The sequence below is a fragment of the Hoplias malabaricus genome, chromosome 12 (assembly GCF_029633855.1).
Source record: "Hoplias malabaricus isolate fHopMal1 chromosome 12, fHopMal1.hap1, whole genome shotgun sequence".
Classification (NCBI taxonomy): domain Eukaryota; kingdom Metazoa; phylum Chordata; class Actinopteri; order Characiformes; family Erythrinidae; genus Hoplias; species Hoplias malabaricus.
The window spans coordinates 19,832,207-19,847,474 of record NC_089811.1 but is presented as its reverse complement, the minus strand read 5'-3'; the positions used below and the strand labels follow the sequence as shown (position 1 = coordinate 19,847,474).

The 15,268-nt window shown below is 36.5% G+C and overlaps 1 protein-coding gene across 1 annotated transcript; it reads left to right on the top strand.

Annotated features, from left to right (window-relative positions):
- The first annotated feature begins 5,671 nt into the window (after positions 1-5,671).
- Positions 5,672-11,503, top strand: hpxa (hemopexin a). The gene is made up of 10 exons (XM_066686238.1): positions 5,672-5,795; positions 6,032-6,057; positions 7,253-7,366; positions 7,488-7,645; positions 8,646-8,799; positions 8,900-9,112; positions 9,895-9,996; positions 10,132-10,256; positions 10,389-10,536; positions 10,850-11,503. Exons 1-10 carry the CDS (start codon positions 5,734-5,736, stop codon positions 11,077-11,079), a joined length of 1,332 nt encoding a protein of 443 aa, XP_066542335.1. The 5' UTR covers positions 5,672-5,733; the 3' UTR covers positions 11,080-11,503.
- The last annotated feature ends 3,765 nt before the right edge of the window (positions 11,504-15,268 follow it).

Below are 15,268 nucleotides of genomic sequence, written 5' to 3'. Positions count from 1 at the left end.
AGCCCGCTAATTACTGGATAAGTACAGAGAAATTACCTGTAAAGTAAGCAGTAAGATAAAACAAGTACTGAGTAAGAAAGGGTATGATAGTGGAAATATGTGATTATTACTGGGTATCTGACTAATACTTAACAAATAAGGCACGTAACTATGTCCACTGTACTTCTAAGTATAATTATAGATAACAAATTTGAATTAAAATTAGGACAGTTCATGCAAGTCACCATTACTGTCATTTTTATAAATAAGGAATGCAGGTACTGTTATGAATTCACTGTAGTTCTGAATGTAATTATAGATCCTTTAACATTATTTACAGTGCACATACAGGGAAGGACATGGTCAGATACTTTCATTACAGGCACTAGCAGAGTTTCATGGTGCTTTGTACTCATTAGGTTCAGGACATGTGATTTACCACAATAATCATTATCACATACTTCTGAGATATTTTACACTGTTTACTCTGTAATTACCCAGTAATTAGCGGGCTGTATTTTAAAGTAGGGGTGGGCAATATAGCCCTAAAATAATATCACAATATTTCACTGTATTTTGGCGATAACAATATTCTTGGCGATATGAAAAAATGTAATAATTTTTTCCATTTCAAAAACACACTATTGCAACAAAACAAAATGTAAACATTTGCTTATTATGTAAACAACTGTAACCTACCAAGATTCCGATATTGTATCAAAAATATATAAAATATTGATATTTTATATCCAACCCACCTCCACACAACTAAAGTCACTCAAATTTTGAAGCAAACTTTTGAACCCAGAGCAAATTTCCACCTTACCTGTCGCTGTGCCTAAATGACTCACATAATGAATAACTGCATGACGTCATTACATAAACAAGTCAGATTATCATGATAATCATGGTATTAAATTGTTTTAATTGTTTAAAATAAATTGCAATATTTTTGCACAAATTTTTGTTACCAATAGATGAATTCAGTAATTATAGGGGGGTTCAACAAACATGAATATATAGCATATCTCAGCAGTATCCCTGTGGCAACTTTCAACAGCTCTGTGGTGGTCCTGACCATTGAAGAGCAGGGTGAAATGGGGAAAAGAAAGTATGCAGAGAAACAAAATGGACTCCTGTAATTGTAGAACTACAAATTTGTCCTGTATGATCAGTGGAGCTGATAAAATGGACAATGAGTGTAGATGCAAGGTAGCTGTCACTAATCCAGTGATTGTTCAGTGTACATGAATATATAATACATATTCAAATTGAAATTATGAACTATTGTTACTATTATTAACACTCATAAACGGCTTACTGTTTACTTGGTTATACTTCAAAGAGGACAAAAACAGCTCCTGCATTTTTATTTAAATCTATACAATGTACTCATTACAGCTATCAAGGACCAGGAACTTCTTTGTCTTTTGTTTTTTTTCCTGCTAGTCATTTCAACACATTTTAATATAGTTTTTCAAATCACTGTTAAATGAAAGCATATCTAAAGAGCTGACCAGTCAGAAAGCAGACCAGAGAATGCAAGTGTCACAGAGTTAATGCTGACATCTCTGAACTTTAGAGTCACATTCACTTGTCATCAGTTCAGTGCATTTATCCCTTATAAACATTGTCGTCACGACAGTGGCTGTTTGTAGAGTACAAGTTTGTAACTGCACCTGGGTCCTGTAATCTAAACATGCTGGAGATCAGGGAATCCCACACATTTTGGGCAAATGACTGCAAATATATGTAAAGAATGCTCTAAGACCCCAAGCCTTTAGACCTTATTATTATTTTTGTAATAAATAATATAGGGTTATTTGTTACATATTACTGTTTAATTTTTGGCAACATACAACTAACCAAAAAGGAGTAACATGCTCTCAGTGCATTCTAGTAATTTTTGAATCAACTGACCCCTTGCAGTAGATAATTCAGTGGTCAGCAAAGAGGTCAGAGTGTCAATAGTTAAAGGTCAGTCATGTTCAGAGTTTCATATTAAAGTGTGAATAGTTAAGAGATGCAGACATCTGGAAAAAATACATGTTGCTGGACAAATGCCATTCATTTCTAAGTCATTCTGCAGAATATTTCAATTTAGTTTAAAAATTTTGAAGACATATCTTGACTTTGTGTTTCACATAAACTACTAGCAGTGAACAGTACACTTGACCATAACATTATTTTCAAATTATCATTATATATCAAACCTTTAGTGAACACTAATACTATGGTGATAATGGCATCCATGTAACACCTAATTTAAAGCAAAACATGATATTGGTATAATTTCTATCATGTATAATTGATAAATGATTTAAAGATTGCATAAAGCATTTGTGGCGGCACGGTGGCGCAGCCACACAGCTCCAGGGGCCTGGAGGTTGTGGGTTCGATTCCTGCTCTGGGTGACTGTCTGTGAGGAGTTGGTGTGCTCTCCCCGTGTCCGCGTGGGTTTCCTCCGGGTGCTCTGGTTTCCTCCCACAGTCCAAAAACACACGTTGCAGATGGATTGGCGACTCAAAAGTGTCCGTAGGGGTGTGTGTGTGTGTGTGTTGCCCTGTGAAGGACTAGCGCCCACTCCAGGGTGTATTCTTGCCTTGCGCCCAATGATTCCAGGTAGGCTCAGGACCCACCGTAACCCTGAAGGGTTACAGATAATGAAGAATAAAGCCTTTGTAAATTACTGAACGGTTTCATATTTACCTATTAATAGTCTCTTAAAAAGAGTAGTACTCTTCTATCACCTCAATTGCTGATTCTGACAGTTCAATAAAATAAATAAATTAATTAATAAATAAATAAATAAAACAAAGCTAAATATAATGTAAAAATGTGAAGAAAATATGCTAAATGGTCAATATCAGGACTGGGAAATGTGAATCTTACCCAACAAAAGATATCTTGGAACCAGTTTCCACTAGTACTTTCTTGTTTACTTCAGTAAATCATAATTTATATTGACTAGCATTGTTTTACCAGCACTAAAAGAAATAATGAGCTAACATAAAATGTACAAAAAATCACAACGAGCCAGGTGCAAAACACTTTGAGCCCCTCTAGCTTTTTTTTTTTTTTTTTTTAAGCAAACAATTTTTTTAATATGTATCCACATTCTTGCTCACTGAACAGTACATTCTGTTAAGCAGATGGATGGAACACTGACACTACACTCACTATGCAATGATACACTATGCTATGCATTTTTCGTTAAGCATAAAAAAAGAAATAAAGAATTTACTCCAGACTAGTTGTAGTTTTTATTGACTAAATATTTCTTTAAAGCTGATAAAACAAGTCATTATAAATAATGACTAACAGATGCTAAGTAAACAAAAAAGAATATACTGATATAGTAGAAGTTGGGGCTGAGATTTCCTTTGATTCCTTTGAAAGAAAAAGTGATTTTTTTGCAATATAAATGTTAATATTTACTGTGATCTGCAGTCTGCATTCACTCATTTATGAAAGCACTGAACACTTTCAGTCACTAATTAGAATAATTAAATCTGGGTTCTAAAAAAAGCTAAAGAGGGAGTAAGAACATATGAGTTTAGTCTGTTAATGATCACCCTATCAAAGTGAACTGCAGCGGTCAGCAGTTTCTTTATTTATTTTGCAAAATGCAGTGTTACTAACCTTACAAAGGCTTTATAATAGACTGGACCCTGTTAACTGCACTGGGCATTCTGGAATATTCCTTGCAGTCTAAGAATGGTTGTAATACTTTCATGGGTAGTTGTTTTTAACATTGCATTGCAGTCACAAAATAATAATACTTTAGTAAATGAGGTATATTTAAATCAGTAGTATGCATTCTTTAAGAATTTACAATTATTCTTGTTAGAATATTATAAACTAATTAAACGTATTTCTATACAGTATTATATTGTTGCTGTCCAATTAATAATGTGCATCTCCAAAACCATTAAGTTTAAACTTTAAAAAACATTTTATTCCAAGTCATTTTGAAACATTTCTATTGATCCATTCATCATGACATTTTCACCATGTGAAGGACTGCTGCTGTTTTCAAATGACGTAGTAAACCAATAATCCACAAAAAATAAATAGACTTGTTTTATAGTTTTAAATAGACAGCGACGATATGTTTTTATTCTGGTCATCGTCTTCTTCATTAAACATGTTAATTTTTGTTTTAATACATTTAAATAATTTAACCAATTCTATATGAAATATACCTTCAATCATGTTTTTACATGCAAAGATAAATTTTTAGGAAAGTGAAAAATAATAAGGGAATTAATCATTCATTCATTCATTCATTCATTCATTCATTCATTCATTCATTCATTCATTATCTGTAACCGCTTATCCAGTTCAGGGTCGCGGTGGGTCCAAAGCCTACCTGGAATCATTGGGCACAAGGCAGGACTACACCCTGGAGGGGGCACCAGTCCTTCACAGGGCAACACAGACACACACACACATTCACTCACACACTCACACCTACGGACACTTTTGAGTCACCAATCCACCTACCAACGTGTGTTTTTGGACTGTGGGAGGAAACCGGAGCACCCGGAGGAAAGCCACGCGGACACGGGGAGAAGACACCAACTTCTCCCACAAGTCACCCGGAGCGGGAAACGAACCCACAACCTCCAGGTCCCTGGAGCTGTGTGACTGCGACACTACCTGCTGTTACTATTAACACTATTAATACTATTATATTAATACTATTACTATTATACTATTAATCAGTATGGGCAAATATAATATTGATTATTATAAAAATGTTAGGTCTATAATATCATAAATAAAAAAAAAAATCTAAAACAAAATGCAAAGGTTTTAAAAAGCCATACCAGGTATATGGTTAAGAATATTTAAGACATTCTAAAAGAAAACAAAAATAAAAAACTTAATCACGTTTAAGACAAGATTACTGAACAGGAAGCACATGCAAGGACATTTTTAATATCAGTGAATTTTGTTATTTTGGTTAAATAAAAAGTGAAATAAATTTTAATAAATGGTTGAGGGCCTGTGTATTCATTACAGTTTTAAATGATGTTGATGATGATAATGATGATGATGATGATATTAGTCAGGCAGAAATTTGTATGTAAAAAGTGTCTGTATGCCTAACGTGACCTTCACCATCATGGTCAAGGTCATTTCAACATTTGTATATGTGAATAACCAATACTAGAAACCCATTCATAGTCAGATCATGTCAAATTTACATGTATAGTGTACTTGAAGTTGTCATAAATGAACTACCTCAAAAGCAACAATAATTAATGCAGTTGCATAATTAATGCAGTTGACATATCAGCTCCATTTAATGGACCCATTAAATATGCTAATGATTTCTTATAAGCTTATAAATAATAATAATAATCATCAGTCTGATAAGTGTCTGATATTAACAGTACTCATCTTATGATGTTGCCCACCCATACCCCCACCTTCACCCAGAACACCCCCCTGATTTTTTTTTCCCCTTTAAACAGCCATATGCACCTTGACCACTTTTGAATGTAGGGTGGGTGTCATGTGTGCTTACGTGAGTATGGGCGAATATGTGTGGTTGAGTGTATGTTTCCCCACGTACGCTCTGTGTAAACTGTGAACGTTTTGGGGAACACTGATTGGTGGCAGCAGCTGCTTGCCCAAGCGACAGCCCTCTCCTTCAGTGGCTATAAATTCTGGAAGACCACAGTTTGTCCGGCACCTTCTCCAGCTGAGCTCTCCCTCCAGCAGGACCAGCGGACCCTCCTGATCATGAGGCTGCTCCACACCATCATTTTCTGCCTGGCTGTCTCTCTCAGCCTTGCAAGTCGCTCGTGAGTGCTTCTGAAAATCTCTTTCTTTTTTTGTCACTTTTAATTCACTTATGTAGCTGCGGGACTCTTTATGTAGCTGCGGGACTTGTTAAGAAGGGCATGTTATTTTTCAGTACAAGATATATCTTTTAGCATTTCTTTTCTACAATGGCCTAGAAAACAATGTATTGGCTTCTGTTTGGCTCAGGTCACTTATGTTAACTGGTCTCTCTCTTCTTTTCTTTTATGGTGTTCAGGGATGATGAGGATGATTCATCTGCAGGTAAGTGTGCGCTGAGGTATTTGCCTTGGCTGGAAAACCTTTCCCATATTGCTGTGCTGTATGTCTGAGTCTGCAAATAATTGTATAGCCTTAATACAGAAATCACATTAAAACATGCAAAGACATCACAGGTTACAATGCACTGCACTGTTTAATGCTATTTTTAAATCAGATATTTAATTGAGCCTGCCTTAATATTGGTTAAAAGTGCCCTCCAGGGACTCCTGGAAGTGATGAATTTTAGCTGATAGATAGCAGCGATTACAACAGGTGCTCACAAAGTGGTAGACAGAGGCAATGTGTGTGTAATACTAATGCTAATGCTGTTCAATTTTAGTGTCTTTATGTTTCTACAAGGTTTCTTTATTAAAGAAAATAGTTATATATAGTACCCTGAATGCTTGAAGAACTATGTGCATGATTAAAGAGTTGTTTGCATCATGAAGGGGTTCTTCAGGTTGATGGACAGTGTGCTGTATATAGATCTATATAGCACCTTTAAAAAAGCGTTCTGTATAGCACCAAAAGCGGTCCTTGTATTGTAACAAGCTTGACATTGTAATGGTAGAGGAACTGTTTTGGGTACCGTATAGAACCCTTTTCTAAAAGATGCTATATAAACCATTACAGCACATTATAACCATTTGGGATAATGATTTAGGTGCTCAGGTTTCTATATAGAACCGTTTTCTGTAATAAAGAACCCTTGTAGAACCAACATTTTTAAGAATGCACCTTAATGTCATGAAGAAAAGGGCAGCAAATGGAAAGTTTAACAAGATTTTACATGGTCAACACCTCAACTTTGCTCTGCAAGACTACTAATACGTATTTATCACTGTAATTTCAGATAAAATGTCACTGTGGTGTTACCCTCAAGGATTCATATTCAGTACTTTAAGTTTGAGAACATAATAGCACCATAGTCTATACTGATTGTAGAGGGAAGTGTAATGTACCTTTAGGGAACACAACTGGACTTTTAAACCACTGTTGTACCTTTAAAGGTACATTTACACTGTTGTATGTTTTGTATGTGACCATAATGTACTTGTACAGTTTCTGTACAGTACCTTTTTGCTATTTAGGTTTATCTAAATAACAAAAAAAATTGAGAGTGGTTAGAAAGTTGAGAGTGCTGAGGGCATGCTGAAGAAAAGTATTAAAACAAAGCTATTGTGTTTGCCTTGTGTAGACCTGCCACTCGACCACGTTTCCTTCCACCATGGGGCTGTGATCGACCGCTGCAAGGGTATTGAGTTTGATGCCGTTGCTGTGAATGAGCTGGGAATTCCCTATTTCTTCAAGGGTGAGTGAGAAAAAAGTCTCGGCAAGATAAATCAGGGGACATTTGTATGAAAATATGCCATATTTCTGTAAAAGACAACACTTCTAACGGTGAACCCTTGGTCCCTAATGAATTTGATTAGGTGACCATCTGTTCAAGGGATTCCATGGTGAAGCTGAGCTTTCAAACGAGACTTTTGCTGAGCTGGATGACCATCACCACCTGGGCCATGTTGATGCTGCTTTTCGCATGCATTCTGAGGACAGCCCTGAGCACCATGACCACCAGTTCTTCTTCTTGGTATGTTATGTTGCCTCTTAGCACAGTCTAAAATTCCTAGAGCATGCCCACACTATACTTATGAAATGAACCTAAAGGTGGCGTTCACGGTTGTAATCAAAAAACACTTTTTTTATAAAATTCAGAAGATGTTTCCTCACCTTTTGCTAGCTCTCCAGTCTGTTTGCACTCTGGAAACTGGTCTAATGTGTTTACGAAGCCCAGTGTCACTAAATGAGTAAAAAAAAATAAAAAGTAAAAATAAAAATAAATAAATAAATAAATAAATAAATAAAAAGTGGCTCAGTCTGACATGCTAGGCTTTCTCTGCTCTTCAAACATTTAAAATCATGAAAAGAGATGAGTGTCTTATTCCTGCTCCTTCGGTGGGTAATATTGACTTATTTTTGGTGTTTCAGATTACTTAGGTAGGTACCCACTCTAAATTCGGGAAACTGCTAACTACATGAAACTGAACACAGAGCAAAAGTGCTACAAAACTAAACAACTCAAGCTACAAATTGTTGCTGTCTAATGAAAAACATGTTGCTCCAAAAACAGTAACGTCACAGGAGAAAGATCTCTTCTTAACTTTCAATTGAAAACAAGGTAAAAAGATTTTATTGCAAGTAATTTTGGAGCATTTCTTTTGGTCCATGCATCATAAAATTTTCACACAATGTGAAGGACAGCTGCTGTGTTGAAATGATGTAATAAACTTAACATTGACAAAAATGGAGGTTTTGATTGGACAGCGACACAATGATGTTTCTGGTAATTCAATCAGTGAATAAAAACTTACAGACACACTTACAAAAAGTTTACTTCAGCCACGTACAACAGCATTCATTATTCAAACATACCCCAGACATACCGTTCCACCTTAAAAGATGCAGAGCTTCTGAATGCAAACACACCAGAGCGAACTGCAGTTTCTTGCAATCATAGACATTCACTTAATTTCAACATATGAGTGAATTTAGCGATTAAATTTCTTGCCTTTCTGTATTTCTGTACATAGAACGACAAGGTCTTCAGCTACTACAAACATAAGTTGGAGCCTGGCTACCCCAAAGCAATCTCTGATATGTTCCCTGGCATCCCTGAACGCTTGGATGCTGCAGTAGAGTGCCCCAAGACAGACTGCCAAAATGACACTGTCATATTTTTCAAGGGTAAGACAACTAGTTGTTTCACAAAATGACAATGATAGTTAATTATGGAGAACTTGCAAACTTCATGAAAATAAATCTTTATTTATTCTGTATGCCGCAGGTGATGAAATCTATCACTTTGACATCAAGACCAAGAAGGTTGAGCAGAAAAAATTTAAGGGCATGCCCACCTGCACTGGTGCTTTCCACTACATGGGACACTACTACTGCTTTCATGGACAGAATTTCTCCAAGTTCGACCCCATTACTGGGGATGTCCAGGGAAAATACCCCAAGGAGATTCGCGATTACTTCATGAGATGCAAGTCCTTCGGTAAGTCAAAAGAGTTTCAGTTAGATTTTGACATATATTTATGATTTTTTAGAAGCCCTATTTTACAATTAAATAAAAATAATAAAAACACATTTTATAGGTATAATGTGTGGCCCTTTTTTAGTATAATTAACAAGCTTTTTGTATTTAAATTCTGCAGGGACTTTACTTATTGCTCTTATTTGATTTTTAATTTTTGGGTTAAATTCTAAACTATCCAGTAGAAAATTCTTAAAAACAGGATATTGAGAGATATCAGAATAGATTTTTTATCCTGTGGAGTCTATGTAGAAACAGCTAAGCGAGCTTCCCTATTGAGTAGAACTTGAGACAACATAATTATGAATTGCCAGTGTTTTTTACAATGGTTGGGACCAAAGATAAATATTACGCTAAGCCTCAAAAGTTCTAATAAAAGAACCATAATACTTTTTATTGATTTAAAATGCAAAAAACATTAATGACAACTCTGCCAGGTGTTTTAGTGAAAGAGACACTGTATAATCATTATTTGCAATGCAAATTATCATTATAAGCATCCAATAAACAAATAGACTTTTTATACAATTTTCAAACATCCTTTCTATTCACACATACAAGTCTAATCTATATGTTTAATTTTATTAAATAAAAAACACTTTTTTAATGTGCTTTTCTATTAGGTTAGCACAAAGAAATCAATGGAATCCCACAATAGTGTAACTGAGTTTTTTTTCTCATTTTTCCTAAATGGCTCTAATAGCCACTGTTCACCACTGGTTTTTTAAATGTTTGGGTCTCAGGTGACAAGAAGGTTGAAGACCACATTGAGAGAGAAAGGTGCACACGTGTGCACTTGGATGCCATTACTCAGGAGGATGATGGTGATCTGTATGCTTTCAGAGGTTAGTTTGCTTCTGTAAATCTCAAATAAGCAAAGCAATGTGTTTCAGTCCGACTTTGAAACATAGAAAATTCCCAATTGTCTTGCATTAAAACAGTGCTTTAGAGTTTCACTAACAACTCTTTTCTCCTCAAAGGCCACCACTTCCTCAGCGTCACTGGTGATAAGTTTCACTCTGACACCATTGAAAGCGCCTTCAAAGAGCTGCACAGTGAAGTGGACGCTGTCTTCTCCTACCAGGATCACCTTTACATGATCAAGGTTAGTGTTGGTGTGGAGAGAGAGAGAGAGAGAGAGAGAGAGAGAGAGAGAGAGAGAGAGAGAGAGAGAGAGAGAGAGAGAGAGAGGAGTGACTTTTCTGTTAAATTTCTGAACATTGTCTTTGTTTTTTAGGACGATCAGGTGTATGTCTACAAAGTTGGAACACCACACACTCACCTGGAGGGCTACCCCAAACCTCTGAAGGCTGAGCTGGGTATTGAGGGTCCTGTTGATGCTGCCTTTGTTTGTGCTGACCATCACATTGCTCATATCATCAAAGGTATGAAAGTGCCAAATATCAGCATTTTGATGTAACAGTTGCGTTTTACTAAATTATAAATATACTAAATTATATATATATATACTAAATTAAAATGAAAATTAAAAGAAAAGAAATGAAAGAAAACAGTAAAGATTTTGCCCAACATCAAAAAATGTACTCTTTTACTGTTTCTATAATCATTTCAAAGAAGATTTTGAGTGTGGATTATAATTTGCATACTTTTTTTGGTGAGTTAATCGACAGATGAATGGAAACCCGGACAGTGGCTTCTGTCTGTTTGCTTTTCTAATAACTCCACATTGATCCATAGGTCAGACAATCTATGATGTGGACTTGAAGGCCTCGCCACGTGTCCCAGTAAAGGAGGGACCACTCACCCATTTTAAGAAGGTTGATACTGCCATGTGTGGGCCCAAGGGTCTGACTGTGGTGATTGGAAGCCATTTCTACCAGTTTGCCAGCCCCATGCAGATGATCACTTCTAAGATGATCCCTGAACAGAAAGACGTGGCAAAGGAGCTGTTTGGCTGTGACCACTAAACACATCACACAGAGTGAAGGAGAGAGAGGGAGATACAGCAGATCAACACAAAAGTGGACTGCCCTTCTGGGTCTTGTTAAACATTCTCTGTAAGCCACAGGATCAAGCAACACCAAATAGTTGCATCTATTCTTATGTGCATAGTGGCATGTTCATTTTCCTCTCACTGATGTCACTCTGCCTTCAGATTGTCCTACCTCTACTGCTCTGAGTAAATAAGCTTTAAATTCAGCTCACACACAAACATACATACAACCAACCAAACAAACAAACACACGTGACGGCCGTAGCGTAAGCTGCTGTGTTCCTCTGCCACTGAGCCGTGTGCCATCTGTTCACTATGACAAGGCTAGTAATTCCCTTCCTGTGCTTTCTGTAAACACAAGAGAACCATCTAAGCACTTTGTGTTTGATGAATAAACTAAAGTGAAATAAAATATATTTGTCTTTTTTTCACTACATATTTGCATATAACAAACCTTTAGTATATTTAGTGATATCAGGATTATCAGGGAAAATAATTAAAAATAAACACAAAAGAGCACTAGCACAGTTTATGTGAAGCCTTTTCAACAATAACAACTTGTAAAATTTAACAATAAACATTAAAAACAATACACATAATACATCAGCTTTGTGCTAGCATGACTATACAAAAAAGCAAGGGTAACTAAATAAAATTCAAGAAAATTTTATATCTATCCGGTAGATATAGGTAGGAGTCTTATACAGGTGAGCACAAATTTATGGTGGCCCAGAGAATCAGAATGCAAGAGTATTTAAGGGACCAAAATCAATAATAAAAAATTATAATTATATATAGGGCATGGTGGCGCAGCAGGTAGGTGTCGCAGTCACACAGCTCCAGGGACCTGGAGGTTGTGGGTTCGATTCCCGCTCCGGGTGTCTATGAGGAGTTGGTGTGTTCTCCCCATGTCCGCGTGGGTTTCTTCCGGGTGCTCTGGTTTCCTCCCACAGTCCAAAAACCCACGTTGGTAGGTGGATTGGCAACTCAAAGTGTCCGTAGGTGTGTGTGAGTGAATGTATGTGTGTGTCTGTGTTGCCCTGTGAAGGACTGGCGCCCCCTCCAGGGTGTATTCCCCACATTGCGCCCAATGATTTCAGGTAGGCTCTGGACCCACCACGACCCTGAATTGGATAAGCGGTTACAGATAATGAATGAATGAATAATTATATATTAAAAAAATAAATGATGAAACCATTTTGCAAGAACACAAAGAGGAAAGCCCAACAACATTAAGAAAGAGAGCAACTGAGGAAATACAAATTTACAACACAATTAAGTGAGAACACAATAACCTAAAAACATTAAGCAAAAACTGAAAATAATTTTAAGTTGAAACAACCCATAATTTGATGAAGGTACAACAGATAAACATGTGAAACAAAAACATTAAGAGGAAAATTTTAATTGACAACAGAACCATAAATGAGAACACAATGCACTATAGGCAACATGGAAGATTCTGGGGAACTACTTTTCTCACAGAAAAAAAAGCCCCCAATTTGCGTTCAATTTAGAAGCTTTGCATCTTTTTTAATGGAATGCTTTGTTTGAGTAAGTAGCTGTATGTTGAGTTGAGTAACTGTACATTTATCTTTTCTGTAAGTTTTATTCACTGTTTGAGTTACCACAAATCTCATTTGTGAGTTTTATTAAATTTTGCAGCACTTTCAGTATATGTTTACTTTCAGGCAATTAGCAGCTTCCCAGCCTGCTTAAGTAATCTGTAACAGCAAAAATAAGTCAATATTACCCTGGAGAAGAAGTAGAGTAACATCCCCATCTCTTTTCATACTTTCAATGTTCTGTGGTCTCCCTACCATCCAAACACCTCCAGAGTCCATTTCTCCACTGTGGCTCAGCCAGCGATACACAGAGAAAAAGCCTGTGCCATTTCTGATGTAGACCCTTACGTTTTGTTTTTGTTTTTTGTTTCCTCACTTACTAAGCTAGGGATGTGTATAACGGCCCTAGTTTTTTTCAATCTGCAAGCAAACTGGAGAGCTATTGCAAATGGTGGGGAAACATTCTCTGAATTTAATAAAAAGTGTTTTGAATAAAATAATAAAAATCACATTTAACGGTTGACGATTGTGGAGAACTACAATTCTCACAGCAAGACAAACTCCCCGTTGTGTTAGTTTCCATTGAGAAGCTACATATCTGTAATACATATCTGGAAGTGGAATCGTAAGTTTGATTAAGTAGCCGCATGTATCTTGTTCGTGCCTGAAATTTAACTTGTCTCCCAGCTTTTCACTATTTCAGTTACCAGAAAATCATTTGTAACCTGAGCTGTTTAGCTTGGTAGCACGTTCTGTATGAGTTTACTTTCAAGAAAAGTTACAGGTCGGAGTCAGTTCCACCTAAAATCAAGTAATACATCGGAAACAGCAAAAATAAGTAGATATTACCCACCTATTTGCAAATATATTTACATTATAAAATTACCTAATTTAAATTAAATTATAATATACTTTTACATCTGAGACTTTCTGGTTACTTTGAAGTTTTTCTTCTCCTAAGTGTGTTGATAAACGAAATGTTCTGTTTTAATGCTATTGGATTTCTTTTTACTTTGTGGTTAATATTTGCTATTCTTTTTTGTTGTGTATATATGTAGCATTAGGGATGGGCAGTATCAAAATTTTTCATACCATCATGACATCTCAAACTTTTCTACACTATTTACAAGTACAGCTGGCCAGCTAACAAGCATTTGTGGTTTAGCACACCACAGCAGATGATTTTCCAGCGAACTGAAGCCCAAAATACACATATTTAGAGGAAAAAGCCTCATACCTGTGAACACTTGTCTGTTTTCAGCTTCCTTCCTCTCTCTTTTAACCAAAACTCAGCACTAAATTTACAATGGCCATTCAACTTAGTGATCAGTTAAATAAAGTGAATCAATGTAGAGTCAAACTTGCTGTTTTTGTCATATATTTTTGTCATGCTGATTACAGAAGAGGTAGTAAATAGCTGTGGCCTGTCTGCTCCTCTGTGACAGACAGCAGCTCACATTTGCATGTCAGCACGTCAGGACTTTGTCTGTCTCAAATGATAACTGCCTTGAAAACAAACCTGCACCTGGACCACAGAGTATGAATGAAAGTACTTGAATGATGCAATAAATTAAAATGCCCATTCCTACTAGTGGCTGAAGTTCAGTGCTTATATGTTCAGGAGAAAATTAGTCAACTGTGCATCTGTAGTCCTGCTGGGCTCTAAGCTGTCTCCAACTTTTACTTGCATCGCCGATATTTACTCATTTTACTCCTTCTCTGTCCATGAAGCATTTTAGAAGGATGCCAAAGCGTTTAGGTCACAAAGAATCTAATATATATCTGTTTACTCCTTCTCTTCCATGGTTGCAGTGTTCTGTGTGTACCAGCTATTGTGTTTTATACATGGCAACCCAGGGTGTGGAAATACTGGGACAATTTTCTAACTTGATTTTAAAGCATGAATATAGTACTTTTTCAAGTAGAGTTTAAATTTGAATAACAATAGTTTCGCATCTAGACACCATTGATCCAATTTCATTTTTATTCCACAATACATGAACTAACAGCACCAGAGATCAATTCCATTTGTAGGTGTATACAGCCACCACTGATTACAGCATTCTTGGAAACTTACGACTTGACATGGTGCATTGATTCTTGGCTTTACTTCTTGCTTCCTTGCCGTTCAGACACTTTGCTGCTTAGCTGTGCTATCTTTTAGTTCTTTCCTTTTCATTTTTTCAAAACCTCCTGTTTTTCTGTGATAGAGTATCTGAGCTTTTAAATATACACAAGTCATCAGCATTTTATGCTTTTGATACATTTTAAAGTTGTGTGATTGCTCTACGAACCAGGACTGTTCCAACAACCAGGACAGTTTCAACAGGCTACAGCGGAAGAAATTTGTGAAATACCTCATCATTTTATTCAACACATGTGCTGTCAGAATTGTTACGGACTTCTATGGAGAATGACAGCTCTGGAAAGGAATTTTCGGAGCCTGCTATTAGAGTTTAAGGACTGGTATTTCGGGGTTCTGCGAGGAGTAACAGTGAGTGGAAGTATGAACAGCAGACAGCAGGTTGAAGACTTGACAGAGTAGCGGATAGTGGAGACAGACAGACAGATCTAGACCAGAGGACTGTGTGGATGGCA